The following is a 22,945-nucleotide window of genomic DNA, read 5'->3' as shown; positions in this document are numbered from 1 at the left end:
CTGGGCGTACGACTGGCTGCACAGCTGGATCCAATGTCATGGAGTAGGTGATCGGCAGTTCTCCAAGTTCCTCACTGAACACATCCTTGTATTCATCCTTGATACTCTTGACAAGGTCTGTCTTCATCTCAGTGGTGACCTGGTGTAAATGATGGCTGAGAGTGACAAGTCCAAGACGCATACATGCACGAAATCCCAAAAGTGGAATGACTTCACACTCTACCAGAAAAAAAGGTAGCGTGTGTTGCTGTCCATCTAAACAGCATGGCAGTGTGACAAAACCTGCAGTTTCGATTTCGCTGCCTCCGTATGCCACTCGATTTGTAGTTTTGCCACATGGAATGATGTTTCCTCCTCCAAGTTGTAGAAAATTGTTCTTTGCCATCACGTTACACCTTGCTCCTGTGCCAATTTTCATTTCAACAGGTTTCCCATGTACATGCAGAGTGACAAATCCTTCACCTTTATCCTCTTCTTGATCATTAACAGTGTCCATAGATACAACATCCACATAGTAAGTGTCATCAGTAGCAGCATATTCTGACTGCTCGACTCCCAAGTTCATGCACTGGTCTTCTGGTGAAGCTCTTCTTTGTGAATCTTTTTCTTTCCATGTTGTAATTAGCTAGCTTTGAATTACAGCACATTTTATAATGATTCAGCTTCTTACACTTATGACACTGTTGGCCAAATGCTGGACATTTATCTCTTTGCGCTGAATGACTGCCTCCACATTTATTACAATTTGTGACAAACTTGCTTGCTTGACTGTTTCTTGTCCTATACTGCCCTCTTTTGGAATTTGCATGTAACGCATCTACTGCGATTGCTTGCTTCGTCAAGGCTTTCGTATTTTCCTCGGACACTTCATAAATGCGACAGATTGAAATGGCCTTGGCCAGAGTTAAATCACTATCACGTAGCAGGGCCTTTATGATGCTGTCATTATTGATGCCACACACAATTCTATCGCAAATCAGTTCATCTGTGAGCTCTCCAAATTGGCAACTTTTTGCTTTTATCTTCAAATCACTGATGAAAGACTCGATGGTCTCACCTTGTTTTTGGTTTCGAGCATGAAACTTGTGTCTTTCCATTGTTCTGTTGTGTTGAGGGTTGCACATCTCCCGAAATTTGCGCATGAGACATTCAGGATCCTCGCGGGACTCTGCAGGGACGAGGACGACTCCACTTTCTCCTGGCGTCCTGACTTCTGCAGCGTAAACAAATGAACTCTCCCGTTCAATGGCTTCAGCTCCCGCAAGATTGAGGAGTATGTATGCTCGTTTTAGCATATTTGTCTGTGTGCGCAGCCTCGATAAAAATATCAATCTCTTTCAAAAATACGCCAATTCTTGGCGACATCTCCATCAAAAACAAGCGGGTCAGGTCTACGAAATCCCTCCGCCATGGTTAGCAAGTTTGAACACTCCTTCACTGCTTCACTCCTGACACCATGTGGAAATGAGTGACTAGGTAATGGCTTGAGTTAACAGCTTGATAGACACTTGAGGACAGCAGCGTGGTGACAGCAGTCCCTGGCATTACCGCGTGGTTGCACTACTTGTAAGCTACGTCCGGTAGGAGGAGCCTATTGTACAACAATACCCAATAGCCATACAGAACATAAATGATAACAGCTGTGTTCAATCACGTAATGATCTACAGGCGTGCGACGTCACTGCGCCGCGTCATATCTGCCATGAAATGTCAATCATTTGGCGTCTTCTGGGTCCAATCACATTTTAGCAGGGGCACGTGCCATCCCGGCCCCACCTCTGGCTCTGGTTTTTCACGCCCGGATTGTTTCCACTCCTCCAATGATGAGTTGGGCTGATCATAAAATGTCTTTGACTCGCCGCGTGTCCTCTCGGATCCACGGAAGCCGTGAAGCCAGCCAGATCGGCACTGCTTCAAACAGCAGCCACTAACGTCACACCCCCTCCTCTTCCCATTGGGGGTGGGTTGAGAGTCGTCACTAGTTTGGTGTTACAGTACAGGATCTGTTTAAAACTGCAACCATGGCTGGCCAAGGCTTTCCTCTGTAAATTCCCATTAAAAGGGTAGTTTTTGGCAATTCCCGACGGCGGCGCGATGCGTTCTGTTTGTAGGGTTCGGCAATTGCCGAACCTGGCAGACAAAGAGTTAACATGAGAATCCCTGGCGTACCTAATCAATTGGCCAAGATGGCCACCACCTCGTGTTTATATACACACAAACGCCGCCGCCTTGATGCATTCACGGTGTTCAGGCTCTGAGAAAATCGAACTCTGAGGCATTTTTTACTCAGATTTATTTTATTTGTCCGATTTGCGAGACGTTTGAACGCTGAGGTTCTACTGCATTTTGAACATGAACTCTTTGACTGCCAGCCATTTTCGGAAAAGGTAACCCCATAGTGCCAGCTGATTTACAGAATTTTACCGATCTTTCAAGCTCCACAGAAAATGTGTTCGGACTATGGAAACGCGGATACTACCAAATGAAAGATTGAAGTCTCATCTTTCATCTAAAAAAAACAGTTTGTTTCTACCTTATTCAGATCTTCAGTAATCAACAATAGAAAACAGCTTCGTTTCACCCAAATCCTCAATTTTCTTCCAAAATACGGAGAAATCATGCTTTTTGTGAAACGATGTTATTTCATGCACTCTATTGAATTTGGCACTTATTTTTTTGCATGAGTGATTCTACAAACACCTAAATTTCTATAAAACACTACCCCAACAATAAAAAAAAAAGTGTTTTTTGATTGCAAAATAACAGTTTATTTACATGCAACAGTAGCAATCCGAACAAACAATTTGGAAAACTCTTTGCAAACTATTTACACGTGCGCAACTGCGCATGTGTGGTGTGTGTGTACGTGTTACTATTTACAATTGTGTGGATGTTTCAACGGCACAATTTTTCGTTTTGTGTGGTATATTGTGGAGCAATCCCGTGCGTGCTAGGGGGATGCAGCAGGATTTGCATCACAGTTTTTGTCAGTCTGCTTCTGCATGGACTGATTTGCGTAGAGGTTGGTATGGTGAACGATGTGCTGGAGAAGTTCATCCGTGATGAAGAGCTCCAGGATGTCAGCTGGCAGGTGGGAATTCAGCTCTGCTGCAGCATCCCTTGGTCCTGCTTTTGCAGCAAAGGGGAAGATGGTTGGCTGCCAGCCAACTTCATCAACTTCAAGCCAGCCAGAATCTTTGGGATCTGCAATTATACATTTCAATATCATATATTATTTTAGAGCACTGTGATGAAATGTGTGTGTGTGTGTGTGTGCATGTTTACCTTTTTTTTCTTGGATATATTGGTTGATGCACATTCTGACGTTTAACATCAAATATTTTATTAGTGCTGTGGAGAATCTTTTTTTTTTTCTTTTTACCTTTGTTCTGCTCACTGTGAGAAGGGTCACTTTGGGCCCTATGAGTAGGAGCTGAAAGAAACATATACAATTACAATACTATCGAAAGACTTTCCTTTTATTGTTGCTGTGTATTGAAAACGTTTTTTTTTTTTTTTTTTTTTTTTTTACCTTTCTTTGTCGTAGAACCAGCGGTCGCACGTTGCTGTGAGCACGATCTATAAAATATACATTCACGTTTGTATAGGTAATAGATGTTCTAATGTATATCAGCACATTTACACACGCTGCTAGCAGATCGCCCGAAAAGTTAGGAAAGTAATCTTACTAGCAATCTCTTAGCATGTTAGCTTACCTTCACGTTCTTTGGAGGACGAAAGACTGTCCAAGACTGTCTTGCATCGGACCCATAGTAGTCGTCATCGTCCGATGAAACGTCATCTGTGCAGACGTGCTCGGTTGTGCACCACTTTTCTCCGGTGTTAGCATCGCTAGCCGGTGGGGCCTTAGGACGTGGTCGAAACGGCCGCATCACCGCTTCAACTATGACTTAACCCCGTCATCACAAAAGCACTGGTCGATGCTTTTGAGCTTTGAAAATAAGGATCAAGCGTGAGCTGATTGCCATCTGTAGCCTTTTTGACTCCCTTAGCCAAGTTAGCCATTCTCTCCCCCTCAACACTCTAGCTCAGCCTCTCTTCTTCTACTGTTGTCTCCTACCCGATCTTGTCCAAAAGACTAATCACAGCCATCTAGTGGCCAGGAATACTCATTATAGTAACCCGATCGGCTTGATACTTGGAGCACAGCTGCCCAAGGCTTTCCTCCACCAGTTTCCATAAAAAAAAACATAGTAGACGTCAATAGACGTTTATGGCGGCCTATCCTAGGATTATACTGAACGTTTTTAAACGTTTTTGGCGGTCAAAGAGTTAAGCTTAATTTCCAGACTGTGTACACAATTTACTGCAAGTTTTCCTCCCCATTATCCTCATGCTCAGCTTGATTTGCCCCCCCGCATATAAAGTAAACGTCAGAAATGCAGAATAGAGCTGATATGTACAAGTTTATTAGATCTTGATTATACAGACGTCAGAAAGTGTCCAAAACACTGTAATGTAGGTTTTTTTATGAATGCACCTTAAATTAGTAGTAATATTCACATGACCATTCGCCTAATGACCCTTGACTGAGTTGGACCTCCACATGAATACATGAAGGAAATGCTCTCATAGCATACTATCTCCATCACTTGTCAGATAGATTTTTGGTACCATGAGAGATCACTCTTTAGTCAGTATACAGTAGCTGACAACACAATAAATGATTGTGAAATAGTTTGCAGATAGTCCAGACGAGTGAGTGACATGTGACTCTGAGCCATCACAAAGACTTGGGCATTCATCAACTAAATAACTGTTTATTCAGTAGTAATAACTGAGCGAAATCAAATACTGTATGTGGTAGGATATTATTTTTTTAGGACAAAGTAAATAAACCGTCAACCAATGATGATTGTGTTGACTATGAGAAACAAAAAGTGTTTCTAATATATAACATGTGATCATGTGACATAAAATACGCAATGTAATGTTTTCCAATGTTTGAATGGTCAATAACAGCTTTTAGGCATTCCACCATAGAAATTTCATCAAAGAGACAAACTCTGCGACAGATTTTTAGTATCAACATTTAAAAGTATCATCCAGTTAACAATAAAATGCCTGAAACGCATAACATAGTAGAGGCAGCAATGATCTACAAATGACACCCAAATCAAATAACTAAATAATAACATGACATGTACATTAAGACACGGACATTCAACAAACATTTTTTTTTTTTTGTCATTCTCCTTCAAATCAACCAAAAGAGTAATAAAATGTACAATCCTTCTGTTACCCTTTGCGGTGTCAAAGTGTGTTGTACTGTCCCGGCAGCTTTTTAATGACGCATCATCTAAAATAGGGAGTCACACCAAGTTTTCTGTTGCAGCATTTGGCCAGTACACTCGAAGAATTCTAAACAGTAGCATGGATGAAATAAAATGTTGCAGCGCTTTCTCTTTTGAAAACCAAGAGAGGCAATGAACCAAGTGCAGTATCGAGTGACAAGCTATAAGTGGGATGGAACATTGATGAGACGTCGACAGGTTTGCTAGGAGCAGTTTGACTTATTTATGGTTGGGGAAATCTTTCACCCAGCCACTCAGCCCTCCATCCCAAAGTCTTCTGTGAACTTCTTGACCTTGAGCAGATCTTCAGTGTTGACTGTTGGACGAGTGGTGGAGAGGGACCGCAGCATGTCTGACTGCAAGTGGGAAGAAAATAAAATACACATCATATATCACATTTGGAAATCTAACTTGATCAATTCTTTTCCTTTGACCTTTGAATACACTTGCTATATCAGTGGTGTACAAATTACGGCCCGAGGGCCATTTGCGGCCCACCGTCTATTTTTTAGTGGCCCGCGACATATGCTAAAAATGGCATTTGACTCAGTTCAAATAAAATAAAAACAAAAATGTTTGGAGATGGCCAAAGTAAGAAGGGAGGGTGTCGAAAAACAGGTGCCATTAAAGGTTATTTTAGTTCACTAAAACTAATGAGAAAACAAATTCAAAAAACAATTTCGTTAACGAAATAAAATAAAAACGATGCTTTTAAAAAAAAAAGAAAACTAACAGAAACCACATTTTATGTTTACAAAACGAAAATAAAAGGAACTATAATTATAGCAAAAATGTCCTTCGTTTTAGTCTTTGGTAATTATTTTAATGCATGAGCCTTTCCAGTTTATTTTAAATGTGATTTTTAGTAGATTTATTTTGATATAAACCGGAATAATGATGTCGCGCCCATGGTGTTTTTTTAAATATTGTGCACAAGTAATACACATTTAATAAAAAAGAAAAGAAAAAAAAACTAAAACTAATACTGAAACTAACTAAACTAAAACTAAGCATTTATTAAAGAACTAAAACTAATAAAAACTACCAGAACCACCCTGAAAACTAATTAAAACTAACTAAATTAAAAAAAAAATCAAAATGAAATAAAAACTAAAATGAAAAATTCCAAAACTATTATAACCCTACTGCCATATTATAACTAAATTGGTTTGTATACTGTAGCATTTTTCTAAATAGGCAAATGCACAAATACATAATTTGTACAATTTTAAGGACTAAACACAATTTCTCTTCATAACATTATGTGGCCCCTGCGTCCTTCTGATTTTCTGTATGTGGCCCTCAAATGAAAAACTTTGGACACCCCTGTGCTATATGTATATATTCTGGCCCTGTTCATTACAACCCCATTGAAAACCTGTGAAGGTGTCAAGAGGGGAGGACCCAAAATATTTTTTTAAATAAATAATAAAATAAAATAAAAAGGTTTTTTTTTTTCTAGCCACAATGATTTTCTTGAGATCAGGGCTTCTGCAGAGCTGAACCGCCAAACCCATTGGGAAGCAGGGGAAATATTGAGACAGGCATATTGCATTGCATTATTTGATTCCTTTTCTGGACATAAATACATTTACATTTAGAGAAATAAAATTTGAATGTATTCAACTGTAGTGGTTAGGGCAGGGATCAGTAACCCAAAATGTTGAAAGAGCCATATTGGACTTAAGACTTAGACTCAGACTTGACCTTATTGATCCCTTTGGGGTGGCTCCCTCTGGGAAATTTACATTTCCAGCAGCAATAAGAACAGCTAATAAAATAAAAAAATAATTCAATCAATCAATAAATCAGGTTATTACACCAGAGATTGAATTAATAACAATAATAGAAATAAAAAGATAATTCTATCAATCAATAAATAAGGTTATTACACCAGAGATTGAATCAATATGTCACGCCGCCACAGGCGGGCCAGCCTATGCTTTTATTTTGTTGAATCATTTCCTATTTATTTTGAAATCACTAACCCCCCTCTCACAATTATCCCCAGCAATAAAAGCCATCAGCCTCCCGAAGTGTCACATGGAAGCATGGAAGCGTCCCACAGTCCTCGAATCCTTGTCCTTGTTTGTTGCCTTGCCTTGTTTTTGTGCCTTTTCCTCCCCATCGGAGCGCTTTTTGTTATTCCCTGTGCCCTGAGCCTGTTTTTCCCTCCCCAGCAGAGCGTCCTTAGTTCTCCCCTTTGTGAGTGCCCCTTTTCCCCTCTGTTAGAGGTGATTTTGTGTTTGGAGAAAATAAACTGCAGCCTTTGAGGCCTACTCTCTCCCTGCGTCTGAGTCCTACCTTCCTCGTCGTGTCATAATAAATAAAAAAAAATGGTTAGAAGCCGCAAAAAAACCCCAACAATAAACAAACAAAAACATATAGAAGCTTTATAATGAAAGAAACGCATACTCTAAGAGTCTATATAGCCTACAATCAAATTGACTGAGCTCATGATTAAATATTTAATTTCCCTGCGTGCATCCTGGAGACAATGTCAAGTCGTCTTTATTTATATAGCACTTTCAAACAGCCTTAGCTGTCACAAAGTTGCACCACATGACGTAATTATACTACTGTACGATGGTGTTTTAAGTTTATCGTCTATTGCAATATTGCAGTATTATCTATTATGTTTCGTTGCATTGATGAAATACAATAATGCAATCTGTTTTTTTTAATGTCATTTTTATTTTGAGGATTTGGGGAAAACGTACAATGTGCATACTATTATGCATGTTCTATTTGGCCTATGCATCCTGTGAGTTCTGACCTCATGGAAATACAACGTCCCATTTACACACTTCAGCTCAGCCTCATATAAATACTAGGGCTGTCAAAGTTAAAGCGTTAATAGATTAATTACTCACAGAGAAATGTCGCATTAATCACGTATTAACACAGATTAATCACACTTTTTTTTGGACCGCACTTGAGCCTTGAACGTAACCGCGGATGGTTACATTGAAGGCTGCGTAGGTCAGTGATTAGGTCAATGCACGGCATTTCCTACGCCTGTTGTTTCAAAATGAGCGGGGTGACTCCAGTTGGTGTGCTCGCTGGTAAATTCCATCCATCCATCCATTTTCTTGACCACTTATTCCTCACAAGGGTCGCGGGGGTTCGGTGGTAAATTTTGCTTTAAAAAAACATCCCGATGGGACTTTAGATAAAACAAAAGTAATTTGCGTTATTTAATTAATAATTGCTGAATTGCACCCAATTGATATGATACTGTTACGTTTTGAGCAATCCACACATGCATGCAATTGCGTACATGCATTTAATCAATGTTTGCAAATGACATTCAGATCATAAAATGTGTTAATGTCAAAACATTACGGTATTTTGTATTTATTTTATATTATGCAAATACGCAAGTAATTTAGCTGATTAATCGTGATTAAAGTTCAAAATTAATCAAAATTAATCAAAATTAAAAAGTGTGATTAATCAGATTTAAAATTTTAATCGTTTGACAGCACTAATAAATACCACCTCGTCTTTGGCCTTTGAGTGAGCGGCCCATCAGGGTTCACATGCTGGCCTGTTCTATGGCGTTTCCGTCCAAATGTGATGTAAAAATGGGAACATTTTTACAGCTAATTAGTAACACTTTATAATGAGTACACACTATTACGCATCTGTTAAAGTGTATGGGACAGCTCAGGACATTTTTTAATATGTTGTTTGGAACGATATAATATACACGACAAAATGAGCGGCTCGTCGAGTCAAAACATATTAAAAGAGTATTTCCTTATTTTTAACTTACCCGCGCAAAATCTGGCCATTGGTGCGCTCCAGCGGCCGAATCGGATATGACATCAGCGGAAGAACGGAAGTCAGCGTCTTTGCTTTGCCGCTGCAAGCTTATGACTGCTGTGTGTTTTATAATCAACTGAATTTCTACAATGCCGTCTCGTTGCTTGGCCGGATTTTGTTGTAATCGAAGGGAGGATGGCGTGAACCTTTTTCGGTTCCCTCAAGATGCAGCTCTTGGCGAAAAATGGACAAAGCAAGTACAACAGACGAGAGATAAATGGACACCTGACTCAGTCAGTGTTGTACAGCGCACATTTCGAGGAAGACTCGTTTGACCCGCTCCTGGCCCTGAAGCTGTCACTTGGCTATAATATGGGGTAAGAACTACAATCTAGAAAGTTAACAGCACTTTGACACGACGAGGTAAGGTAGGACTCAGACGCAGGCGTAAGGTAAGCCACCAAGGCAGCAGGTTTATTTCCGGCCAACAGGTGTCTCCTCTCAAGCTGAGAGGAGAACAGGGAAGCAAAAAAGTGGAGAACAAAAAGCGCTCCACTAGGGAGGAAAAAACAGGCAAAAGGTACTGGGGACAACGAAAAGCGCTCCGCTAGGGAGGAAAAAGGGCACAAGGCAAAAGGGGTAACAAAAGGCGCTCCACTGGGGAGGAAAAAGCACAAAAACAAGGCAAAAACAATGAACGAGGACATAAGGACTGTGGGACGCTTCCATGCACTGACTGTGACACTTCGGCACTGAGGCGAGAATGCAGGTGGCTTTTATTGCTGTAGGTGATTGGTGGCAGGTGGTGATAATCAAGGGCGGGGACCGGTAATTATGGAGCGGCAGGAAGGGCAAGTGACCTGGGGTGAGATGAGAGTTAGATTTTCAAGGTAAAACAGGAAACAGGGACACAACAATAAAAGCAACAATAAAAGTCGGGCGCCGGTCTCCTCTTCCGGTCGGCGGCCCTCTTTACCCGGTCTCCCTGGCGTTGAAGCGCCATCCGGGCCGCCGACCAGACTTTGTGGCATCGACGGACCATGGCCTGAACCGAGGGAACCGTTGCCTCCTCTTCTAGCTCGGCGAAGAATGGGGGATCGTAGCCATGGACACATTTGAACGGGGTGAGACCTGTGGCAGATGTGGGTAAAGAGTTATGTGTGAGCTCGACCCAAACCAGGTAAGTGCTCCAGGTAGTCGGGTTCTGGGAGACGAGGCATCGGAGTCCAGTTTCGAGTTGCTGGTTTAATCTTTCAGCCTGCCCATTGGCCTCCGGGTGGTACCCTGACGTCAGGTTGGCTTTGGCTCCTAGGGCTTTGCAGAATTGTGTCCAGAAACGGGAGACGAACTGTGGTCCACGGTCGGAGACGATGTGCAGTGGGAATCCATAAAACCGGAATATGTGGTGGATCATGATGTCTGCGGTAGTTTTGGCGGATGGGAGCTTGGATAGTGGAATGAAGCGAACCATTTTGGAGATTCTGTCAACAACGGTGAGGATTGTGGTTTTACCATGGGATGGGGGTAGTCCGGTCACAAAGTCCAATGATATTTCTGCCCATGGTCTAGATGGGATTGGTAGCGGTTGGAGAAGGCCCATCCGGGACTGATTTGAAGTCTTGTTGCGGGCACAAGTCGGACAGGCAGCGACGTACTCTTTTATCGTGGTTTCCATTGCCGGCCACCAGAATCTCCGGGCAACAGCATACATGGTCCTGCGGACGCCAGGATGACAAAATAGCCGTGATGTGTGAGCCCAGTGTATTACCTGGGACCTTAGCTCCTCAGGCACGAAGAGTCGCCGTGGTGGGCATGACGTGGGGGGAGTGACGTTGCGCAGCGCCTCCTTGACATCGTCCTCAAGTTGCCATCTCATAGCCCCGACTATGCAGTCACGGGGCAAAATTGTCTCAGGCTCGGTCTCCAATGGCTCGGACTCGTGGACTCTTGATAAGGCGTCAGCTTTGGCATTTTTACTGCCTGGCCTGTAGGTCAGAGAGAATGAAAAGCGATTAAAAAACAAAGACCATCTGGCCTGTCGAGGGTTGAGTCTCTTGGCCTGGCGTAAATACTCCAGGTTTCGATGGTCGGTCCAGATCACGAAGGGGTGTTCAGCTCCTTCTAACCAGTGCCTCCATTCTTCGAGAGCTACTTTTACTGCTAGCAGCTCCCGATCTCCAACACAGTAGTTGCGTTCTGCTTTCGATAGTTTCCGTGAGAGAAACGCGCAGGGATGCGTCTTGCCGTCCTCTTGGCAGCGCTGGGACAACACCGCCCCAATCCCAATATTCGAGGCGTCGACTTCGACCACGAACTGGCGTTTGGGGTCAGGAACTTTAAGGATTGGGGCGTTGGTAAATCGGATTTTCAAGTCATTGAATGCTCTTTCGGCTTCCGGGGTCCACATGAATCGAACCTGTGGGGATGTCAAGGCGTGTAGGGGAGCGGCAATGGTGCTGAAGTTTCTTATGAATCGTCGGTAAAAGTTGGCAAATCCTAGGAACTGCTGAACCCTCTTTCGCGAGTCAGGCGTGGGCCAATCTCGCACGGCGCTGACCTTGTCTGAGTCCATCTCCACCCTTCCGGGTGAAATGACAAATCCCAGGAAGGAGATGGTGTTGACGTGGAACAGGCTTTTTTCCGCTTTCACGTATAGTTGATGATCCAGGAGGCGTTGCAGGACTCGGCTTACGTGGTCTCGATGGCTGGTTAGGTCAGGAGAGTATATTAGTATGTCGTCCAAGTAAACGTACACGAAGTGATCAATAAAGTCCTTTAGTACCTCATTAATCATGGCCTGAAATACTGCTGGTGCATTGGTGAGTCCGAAAGGCATAACGAGGTACTCGTAATGTCCCCGGGGGGTGTTGAATCCTGTCTTCCATTCATCCCCATCGCGGATTCGGATGAGGTGATAAGCGTTTCGGAGGTCGAGCTTTGTGAATATTTTGGCTTGTTGCAACTGGTCGAAAACCGAGGACATCCGTGGCAGTGGGTATCGATTTTTAACTGTGATGTCATTCAAGGGGCTGTAGTCAATACATGGGCGTAGGGATCCATCCTTCTTGCTCACAAAAAAGAAGCCTGCTCCTGCAGGCGAGGAAGACGGTCGGATGAGGCCGGCTTTCAAGGAGTCGTCTATGTAAGTGTTCATGGCCTGGCGTTCGGGTCCTGAGACCGAGTACAGTCTCACCTTGGGGATGGTTGATCCGGGAATCAGGTCAATCGGGCAGTCATACGGTCGGTGGGGAGGAAGAGTCATGGCCTTGGTCTTGCTGAATACCTCCCGCAGGTGGTGGTAACAGGAGGGAACAGTGTGCAGGTTCGGGTATTCCTCTTGAGCAGGTGAGGCGAGAGTCACCTGGTGGACCTGGGCTGTGGTGTTCCGGGGTGCGGGTTGTTCCAACCCGTGATTGTTGCATTCTTTTCCCCACTCCAGAATGGTTCCCGAGTTCCAGTCAATTCTGGGGTTGTGTAGACGCAGCCAAGGGTGACCCAGAACCAAAGTGGGAGATGAAGCGTGGACAACGTGGAAGCGGAGAGTCTCGCAGTGCTGTCCAATTCGGACTCCCAGAGGTTCAGTGATGTGGGTGATCTTGAAGAGTTCTTTGCCGTTCAGCGCTCTAGCCTGGATGGTCGAGGAAAGGGGTTCGGTGGAGGCTCGTATTTGCCTTACGAGCTCCCAGTCCATGAGACTTTCGTCGGATCAGGAGTCGATAAGGGCTGACAGATCTGTGGTGACATTGTGATGGGTTATCTGAATTTGCGTGAGTCTGTGGTTCTTGGCGGGTCGGGGTGATGGAGAACTCACCGGAGAGTTGCCCTTCGTGGTGCAGGATCCCACCAAGTGTCCAAGACCACCACAATAGTAGCAACGGCCCTCTCGGCGTCGGCGCTGCCTCTCCTCAGGCGAAAGCCGAGCCCTTCCCAGTTGCATGGGTTCGTCTCTGGCGAGGTCCACCTCTCCTGGTTCCGGTTGGGAAGGAAAGATGGGTTGCGGCCTTCTGGCCTCCGGTGGCCGTGACCAGGAGGTGGGTTCCTCCCTCCTTCGAGGTCCGCCGATCTTAGCCAGCTCCTGGCGACGATGATCTGTGCGGATGGCGAGGGAAATTAAGGCGTCCAAGTCCGTGGGGAGATCTACGGGAATCAGAAGTTCTTGAATGGCCGGTGAGAGTCCTTTCAAGAAATGGTCATGAAGAGCTATGGCGTTCCAGCCACTGTTCGTTGCCAGTGTTCGAAAACGGACAGCGTAATCGCTGACAGATTCCTTGCCTTGTTGAAGTCGGCTCAGTGCTCGTGCCTTCTCTCGGTCATTGTTCTCTGGATCAAAGACTTGGCGCAAAGCGACTTGAAAGTCCTGTACGCTTTGACAGACCGAGGAACCCCTGGCCCATTCGGCGGTTGCCCAGGTTTTGGCCCGTCCCGTCAGGTGCGACACCATGAAGGCCACTCGGGATCGGGCTGTGGGAAATGCCTGTGTTAACTGTTCAAAATGTATGTCACACTCCGTGAGGAAAGTTTGACAGCGCCCGGGTTCACCGGAGTATCGTTCTGGGGAGGCCAGTCTTAATCCTACCCCGGTGAATGGCGTGGACGGTACGGAGAACTCAGGATGAGGAATTTGTCCGGTGGGAGCTGGCGCTCGACGCCGTGAGAGGCTCACCAGCTCGTGGACCTGGCTGGTCAATTCCCCAATCTGGGACAGCATGGTTTGCTGGATCCGGTCCTGGTTGTCGAGCCGGGCCTCCTGGCTCTGCAGTGCAGCCTCGACCTTGCCTGCTGGGTCCATGCTGGCCGAAGTGTACTGACACGACGAGGTAAGGTAGGACTCAGACGCAGGCGTAAGGTAAGCCACCAAGGCAGCAGGTTTATTTCCGGCCAACAGGTGTCTCCTCTCAAGCTGAGAGGAGAACAGGGAAGCAAAAAAGTGGAGAACAAAAAGCGCTCCACTAGGGAGGAAAAAACAGGCAAAAAGTACTGGGGACAACGAAAAGCGCTCCGCTAGGGAGGAAAAAGGGCACAAGGCAAAAGGGGTAACAAAAGGCGCTCCACTGGGGAGGAAAAAGCACAAAAACAAGGCAAAAACACTTGGCAACATGAACGAGGACATAAGGACTGTGGGACGCTTCCATGCACTGACTGTGACACTTCGGCACTGAGGGGAGAATGCAGGTGGCTTTTATTGCTGTAGGTGATTGGTGGCAGGTGGTGATAATCAAGGGCGGGGACCGGTAATTATGGAGCGGCAGGAAGGGCAAGTGACCTGGGGTGAGATGAGAGTTAGATTTTCAAGGTAAAACAGGAAACAGGGACACAACAATAAAAGCATGAACCGCCACGCCGGTAGCGGCGTGACACACTTATTTTAGCAGCTCATGGTAAAAATAACCACTGCTAAATTAATATACAGTCAATGAAAAGGTACCAATTTCTAATGAGGAACTGCTAACTTTCCATTTGTTGTCTATTTTATTTTGTATTATGTATTGTGCTGTGCATGTTGAAGTTAACAACAGTTAACACCAGTTCAAAATTTGTTTCAGATGGTGGATGAGATGCTTATGGAGTGATTATGAGTCGAAGGAAACTGGCGAGTTTGGAAAATGATTTGGGTGTGTTTGCATCCAAAATGTTAGTATATGTACAATATACATGATTGATAACACACCAATTAATGGAAAAACAAATTGCTCACCCCACCTAGTGTTCAAATTTGTCATGTACAGTGATACCTCGGCTCACGAACTTAATTGGTTCCCAGAGAGTGTGTGTAAGCCGAAAAGTTCTTCTTCCGAACATTTATTTCCCATAAGAAACCATTAAAATGAGAATAATCCGTTCCCAGGTCCCTATAAAACATAATTTTCTACTAAATAACCCTTAAAATTACACAAAAATATACCTTATTTTATGTATAATAAACGTGCTTTTGTATTGTAATTAAAGAAATAAATTGTACTGTATAATAAAGTCGTTTTATTTTACTTTGTGATGGTAGTTCTTAAGGATAGTAGCAATGGTAGACTTACTTCATTCGCGAGCGTTTCACCGCGTAGAGTGTTTATGGAACGGTTGTCGCTCATTCGCACTTTCGTGCTCACCGGAGCGGAGGAGGTGTGTCCATTGGTGAACAAGGAAGTGGAGCACTTTAGCGAGTCAACAAAAAGTGAGCACCGCCAACTACTTTCACCTCTTTCCTGGGACTAAACAGCCGTGGCACGATTTTCTCCTTTTTTGAGGTAGGTGATGGCACTTTCGCCTTTTTTAGTGGCGCGAACTCCATTGACTACAATGCAAACGCGCCGCCGAATCGCCGTCCCTCGCTGGTAAGCATTAAGGCCTCAGTATGCTTCTGCGAGAGGCTCGCGTCGAGGCGTCACGTTGGAGCTCCGCCCGTGCGTTTGCCTTCCGACTTGTGCGCAATACACATCTGTGTCTGCTGGAGTTTCACACCAAGTCCCGCTGTCGCTATGGCTGGGCCTCTGCATTTTATGACGGATTCAGGAAGTTCAATTTAATTCAGAAACACGAAACAAAGCCGGGGGGAGAGTAAGTTCATCACCGTGGCAATTAATTATTGCCAATTTGCACCGGTGTCGGCCGTAAACTCGCCAAAACACAACAGCCGTGCGCTTAGCGAACACAGTTTTTTTTTTTTTTTTTTTTTTAATTGTTGTTTTCCGCCTCTCGTCCCAGGCACATATCCACATGCACAGCCGTGGTCTCCGAGCAGGGAAGTCGATTTGCGCCGCCAGTTGCCTTCACCGAAACTATCTGGGCGGGGGGCGGGGAGAGAGAGAGAGAAAAAAAAGAAAAAACGCCATCGAACGGACCAATCAGAAGCGAGCGACGCCCCGCCATCGACGTGCGTCCAAGGATTGGCGACGTGTGCACGTCGGCCGGCCACGAGCGACGCAGCACTTAAAATTCATGGCTCGCGTCGATCATGTGATCGACGGCGCTCATCGACGCGAGAGCAAACGTGGAGGCATAAATTAGGCTTTAGGCTTAACACTAGGCTGTGGTGGGGTCTTTTTCGGTCCCATAATAGCAAAAGTACACTCAAAATGTCTATCAAACACAAACCGCGTCCGCACTAAAAGACGAAGGGTGACGAACTGGGATGCCGTGAGCGTGCGTCAGCATCTTGTGGCCGCCACCGTAGGTTTGACCGCGTGGTTTGGTTCGTCCGCCGAAAAGTAGTTCGTCGGCCGAGACTAAATTTTCGCGAATTTAATGTTCGTGAGGCGAAAAGTTCGTGAGCTGAAGCGTTCGTGAGCCGAGGTATCACTGTACATGTAATTTATTTACAAATGTATTGTGCATTTTTCAAAGAATAAAATGGCTGTATAGGTGTAAATATTACCTGCATTTCAACATAGTTTCTTATTTAAAAGGTTTTTTGTTTAGTTTTTTTTAAGGGGAAAAGAAGCTTCATGTCAAGCCTTGCCCTCAAACAGAACCGTAGCAGTCTCAATTTGAGCTAAAGGACATAAAAAGGGTAAGGATAGTTATTGTAATAATTGGTTTTGATCATCTCAAACAACATAATTTGCATGGTACATATGTTTATGGAATCATATTTTCAGGAGTTCAGACAGTTTGGTCCAGGCAGAGCTCTTTTGGTGACCGTGGAAACTCAGACCCTCCATGCACACCAGGTCCAGGATGTTACAAAGGATGAGGGTGCTAAATACAATGTGTGCTATCCCAAGTACAGTACAGAAAAGGAGCATTTACAGGACTGTCTCAGAAAATTAGAATATTGTGATAAATTCCATTATTTTCTGTAATGCTATTAAATAAGCAAAAATGCCATACATTCTGGATTCATTACAAATCAACTGAAATATTGCGAGCCTTTTATTTTTTTTTAATATTGCTGATTATGGTTTACAGCTTAAGAAAACTCAAATATCCTATCTCAAAATATTAGAATATTTCCTCAGACCAAGTAAAAAATAAATAAATAAAAGCCATAATATTCTAATTTTCTGAGATGGTCCTGTATTGTGCGCAAAGTCCTGGGGCAGCCATCATGTCATATGTATTTTTTATTTGAAATATCTACATCCACAATTAGAATTCAACAATCTAATCACAACATAGTGGGAAAAAGTAGGAATAGAAATGAAAGTTAATTCTAATTATTTTGCATATATGTACAACACGATTAAATAATTCAATGGGTATATTATTTCAGAATATGTGGAGGATCTTAAGAGGATTGTGGAGACCATCTCTCATGGGGCCAATCTGGATGAGGACACACTCCTTGAAGAGCTTGCGCTGGACCAGGAAATGCAGAACAAACGCCGACCACTGTGTGCAGACTTTCAGAAGCCAGACAAGGCAGAGGCTGTGCGGTCATACAATTCGCACTTTACTTACCGTGAACTTTTTCAGTTGAGTAGTAGCTGAGTTTTAGACATGACAATTTCAGACTCGGATATTGGATTTTGTGACCAATTGCAGGAAAAATGGCTCTGGAGCGCCACCTACATAGGTTAAACGGATCCCTGTCCCGCTATGATTGTCCTTCGGCTATGAAAATTGTGTGGCACCTGTAGCACATCCAGATGAACAAAAACCTCTTTGATATGTGTACCCTAAAACAGACAGGAAGTGAGATATGAGTATTTAAATGTCCAATTTTGGCCCATTTTTGCACATTTACAGGGGTCATACTTTTGCCCGCTTCTCCTACACGGTTAACCCGATTGACTTCAAACTTGGGATGTACCATCTCAACACATGGGACAACATCATGGTAAAAAATCGAAAGTTTTTGACATACTATATGACGGCGGCGGGGCATCAAATTTAGAGTTTAATAATTCTTACTGAACGAAGCATTGCCGGTTGTATGTTTAATCTAGAGCTACGAAAATTGGTTCACATATGTAACAGACTATATGTCCTATATGACCTACAAAAAACTCTTTTTGAACCATGTGCTAAACCTAACAGGAAGTCCACCATTTTGATTTACTTTGGAATGTGTTGCCATTTTTTTTTGGCCATTTCATAGGGGTCTTATTTTAACGAACTCCTCCTACAGTGTTTATCCGATCATCTTCAAACTTGGTGTGATTCATCTTAAGATGTTGAAGATGAAAAGTTATTGAAAGCTTTGTATTTCGTCGCACGCTGTTGTCATGACATGCACTGTTTGCAAAGGAAAAAAAAATATCCTTAAAGAAGCATTCCCATTTGTACGAAGCAGCTAGAGCTACGAAAATTTTTAGACATATGTAACAGCCCAAGATGTACAAAAAAAGTCTCTTGGTGCCCGGTGCTAAACCCAACAGGAAGTCCCCCAGGGGCCGGGCATCACATTTTGAGCTAAAAAACTCCTCTTTAACAAAGCATACCCGGCTGTACGTTTCACCTAGAGTTACCAAAATTTGTAGAGGTATATAACAGCCCTCGAGGTACAAAAAACTCTTTTTGAACCATATGCTAAACCTAACAGGACGTCCGCCATTTTGATTTACTTTGGAACGTGTTGCCATTTTTTTTGGCCATTTCATAGGGGTCATATTTTAACAAACTCCTCCTACAGAGTTTATCCGATCATCTTCAAACTTGGTGTGATTCATCTTAAGATGTTGAAAATGAAAAGTTATTGAATGTTTTTTATTTCGTCACACGCTGTTGTCGTGGCATGCACTTTTTGCAAAGGAAAAAAAATCCTTCTTAATTAAGCATTCCCAGTTGTACGAAGCAGCTAGAGCGACGAAAAATTGTAGACATATGTAACAGCCCAGGATGTACAAAAAAGTCTCTTGGTGCCATGTGCTAAACCCAACAGGAAGTCCCCCAGGGGCCGGGCATCACATTTTGAGCTAAAAAACTCCTCTTTAACGAAGCATTCCCGGTTGTACGTTTCACCTAGTGCTATGATAATTTGCAGGCATACATAAGAGCCCACGATGTACAAAAAAGTCTCTTGGAACCATGTGCTCAACCAAACAGGAAGTCCGCCATTTTGATTTATGATGGGATTTGTTGCCATTTTTTGTGGCCTTTTTCAGGGGTCATATTTTAACGAACCCCTCCTACAAAATTTATCCGACTGTCTTCAAACTTGGTGTGTTTCATCTTAAGATGTTTAAGATGCAAAGTAATCTAAAGTTTTTTATTTTGTCGCACGCCGTTGTCATGGCCATAGCAATGCATTGTTTGTCAAGTGCTGCTTTTTTTTTTTTTTTTATACACATGAAAACTCATGAAACTTTGCAAACACATCAGACTTGTCATGAACATGAATTTTTAGAGATTTATTGTGCAATTTGCAATAAATAGCGTCCTCTAGACATTTTTATGAAGCATTTCCGATTGTATGATTATGCTAGACCTACAAATAAGTATTATGTAGCCATTTGCCAAACCAAAGAGGAAGTCCGCTATTTTGATATTATTTTGGGAATTATACATCATTTTTGGCCTTTTTCATTAAACTTTGCACAGACAAGGCATGGAAAAAACTAACATTTTAAATGGTCCTTGTTCCATGTAACAGTACCCCCAACGTGCCAGTACCCTGACGTGCAAGTAACTCAACGTTGTGCTCAATAGCGCCCTCTATACATTTTTATGGAGCATTTCCAATTGTATGATTCAAGCGATACACAACTAAAGATGACTTGACCTAGATTTGTGAAAACTGTGAGGCATACCTATTAGCTTAAGACCTACAAAAAGTATTCTGTCGCCGTATGCTAAACCTAAAAGGAAGTCCGCCATTTTGAATTTATTTTGGGAATTGCACACCATATTTTGCGTTTTGATTAAACTTTGCACACACAAGGCTTGTCAAAAACATTTTAGATGGTCCTTGTCCTATTTGACAGTACCCCAACGTGCCAGTACCCCGACGTGCAAGTACCCCAACGTGGCCCGGGTTGCGAGGGCCCTTTATAGCTGCTCGCAGCTCTAGTTATTCTTTTTCTTTGTTATTATTCTTTTCCGCAAACAATCACATTTTTGAGACACTAAACGTGAACGAAAACTCACCAAACTTTACACACACGTCAGGCCTGGCGAAAAATTTGATATTTTAAAGTCGCCATACGTGATAACAGAAAAATGGCTCCACAGCGCCACCTATATAGGTTTAACGGATCCCTGTCCCGCTACGATTGTCCTATGGCTACGAAAATTGTGTGGCACCTGTAGCACATCCAGATGAACAAAAACCTCTTTGAAATGTGTACCCTAAAATAGACAGGAAGTGAGGTATGAGTATTTAAATGTCCAATTTTAGCCCATTTTTGTACATATACAGAGGTCATTCTTTTGCCCACTTCTCCTACACGGTTAACCCGATTGACTTCAAACTTGGGCTGTACCATCTCAACACCTGGGACAACATCATGGTAAAAAAATCAAAACTTTTTGACGTACTATATGACGGGGGTGAGGCATCAAATTTAGAGTTTCAAAACTCTTACTAAACGTAGTATTGCCGGTTATACGTTTATTCTAGAGCTACGAAAATTGGTACACATATGTAACAGACTATGATCTACAAAAAAAGTCTGTTGGTGCCATATGCTAAACCCAACAGGAAGTCCGCCAGAGGCGGGGCATCAAATTTTGCGGTTCAAAATTCTTACTTAAAAAAGCATTCCCGGCTGTACGTTTCACCTAGAGTTACCAAAATTTGAAGACATATGTAACAGCCCTCAAGGTACAAAAAACTCTTTTTGAACCATATGCTAAACCTAACAGAAAGTCCACCATTTTGATTTACTTTGGAACGTGTTGCCATTTTTTTGGCCATTTCATAGGGGTCTTATTTTAACAAACTCCTCCTACAGAGTTTATCCGATTATCTTCAAACTTGGTGTGACTCATCTTAAGATGTTGAAGATGAAAAGTTATTGAAAGCTTTTTATTTCGTCGCACGCTGTTGTCGTGGCATGCACTTTTTGCAAAGGAAAAAAAAAATCCTTGTTAATGAAGCATTCCCAGTTGTACGAAGCAGCTAGAGCTACGAAAATTTGTAGACATATGTAACAGCCCACAATGTACAAAAAAGTCTCTTGGTGCTATGTGCTAAACCCAACAGGAAGTCCCCCAGGGGCCGGGCATCACATTTTGAGCTAAAAAACTAACGAAGCATTCCCGGTTGTACGTTTTACCTAGCGCTATGATAATTTAGAGGCATACATAAGAGCCCACGATGTACAAAATAGTCTCTTGGAACCATCTGCTAAACCGGGCATCACATTTTGAGCTAAAAAACTCCTCTTTAACGAAGAATTCCCGGTTGTACGTTTCACCTAGCGCTATGATAATTTAGAGGCATACATAAGAGCCCACGATGTACAAAATAGTCTCTTGGAACCATCTGCTAAACCAAACAGGAAGTCCGCCATTTTGATTTACGTTGGGATTTGTAGCCATTTTTTGTGGCCTTTTTTAGGGGTCATACTTTAACGAACTCCTCCTACAAAATTTATCCGACTGTCTTTAAACTTGGTGTGCTTCATCTTAAGATGTTTAAGATGAAAGTTATCGAAAGTTATTTATTTTGTCGCACGCCGTTGTCATGGCGACGCATTGTTTGCCAAGTAAAATGCTGCTTTTTTTTTTTGTCTAAACATGTGAAAAAAACTCATGAAACTTTACACACACATCAGGCTTGTCATAAGCATGAATATTTTAGAGATTTCTTATTCAATTTGCAATACATGGTTCAATAGCGCCCTCTAGACATTTTTATGAAGTTTTTGCAAATGTTTTGTATTTTATGATTCAGCTAGATTTGTAAAAATTGGGATACCTATCAGCCTAAGACTTATAAAAAGGTTTCTAAACCGATATGCTGAATCAAACAGGAAGTCTGCCATTTTGATTTACTTTTGTATTTGTAGCCATTTTTTGGGGCTTTTTATAGGGGTCATATTTTCAACAGAACTTATCAGATCGTCTTCATTCTTTGGCGTGTTTCATCTTAAGATATTTAAGATGAAAAGTTCTTGAATTTTTTTATTTTGTCACACGCCTTTGCTGTAGCCATGCATTGTTTGTGAAGAAAAATGCTTTTTTGAGAGTCTAAATATGGGCGAAAACTCACAAAACTTTGCACACACACCAGACCTGTCTGGAACATGAATATTTTATTTAGAGATTTGTTGTGCAATTTGTAATAAATGGCTCAATAGCGCCTTCTAGACATTTTTATGATGCTAGATGTGTGAATGTTGGCAGGCATGCCGAATATATTCAAAAAGTATTCTATATAGCCATGTGCCAATCCATTTTGATTTTATTTTTTTAATTGTGCATCATTTTTGGCCTTCCATGAAACTTTACAAACACAAATCATGGCAAAAACGTTTACAATTTAGATGGTTTCCTATTTGACAGTACCCCAACATGCCAGTACCCCGACGTGCAAATACCCCAACGTGGCCCGGGTTGCGAGGGCCCTTTATAGCTGCTCGCAGCTCTAGTTAGGGCCCGAGCAGCGGCGGCGGCGGTGCCGCTGTGAGGCCCTATTGTTTTTGTAAAAATTATTATTATTATTATTATTATCATTAGGGCCCGAGCAGCGACTGCTGCGAGGTCCCTATTGTTTTTTTAAAATTATTATTATTATTATTTTTATTTTTTTTTATTAGGGCCCGAGCAGCGACTGCTGCGAGGTCCCTATTGTTTTTGTAAAAATTCTTATTATTAGGGCCCGAGCAGCGACCGCTGCGAGGTCCCTATTGTTTTTCTAAAAATTATTATTATTATTATTATTAGGGCCCGAGCAGCGACCGCTGCGAGGTCCCTATTGTTTTTGTAAAAATTATTATTAGGGCCCGAGCAGCGACCGCTGCGAGGTCCCTCTTGTTTTTGTAAGA

At 42.8% G+C, this 22,945-nt stretch overlaps 1 protein-coding gene and 1 long non-coding RNA gene across 4 annotated transcripts in view; both read right to left on the bottom strand.

Moving 5' to 3' along the window:
* Positions 1 to 2,636: 2,636 nt before the first annotated feature.
* Positions 2,637 to 4,332, bottom strand: LOC144016806 (uncharacterized). 2 transcript variants are annotated; one of them, XR_013283015.1, is made up of 5 exons: positions 3,717 to 4,332; positions 3,533 to 3,579; positions 3,383 to 3,433; positions 3,286 to 3,320; positions 2,637 to 3,204 (listed from the first exon to the last, which is right to left on the bottom strand). It is a non-coding gene; the product is annotated as an uncharacterized LOC144016806 (long non-coding RNA). The 2 variants fall into 2 exon arrangements; XR_013283014.1 differs by having other exon boundaries at positions 3,286 to 3,433.
* Positions 4,333 to 4,408: 76 nt separating this feature from the next.
* vps4a (vacuolar protein sorting 4 homolog A) overlaps positions 4,409 to 22,945 on the bottom strand; it is a 373,362-nt gene continuing 354,825 nt past the window's right edge. For both annotated transcript variants that reach the window (XM_077518130.1, XM_077518131.1), the window contains one exon: positions 4,409 to 5,671. In XM_077518130.1, the coding sequence (XP_077374256.1) occupies positions 5,570 to 5,671 (102 nt within the window). In that variant the 3' untranslated portion in view covers positions 4,409 to 5,569. The remainder of the gene's footprint in view (positions 5,672 to 22,945) is intronic.

Source organism: Festucalex cinctus, chromosome 3 (assembly GCF_051991245.1).
Source record: "Festucalex cinctus isolate MCC-2025b chromosome 3, RoL_Fcin_1.0, whole genome shotgun sequence".
NCBI classification, from domain to species: Eukaryota; Metazoa; Chordata; class Actinopteri; order Syngnathiformes; family Syngnathidae; genus Festucalex; species Festucalex cinctus.
This window is presented reverse-complemented; position numbering and strand designations above follow the sequence as displayed.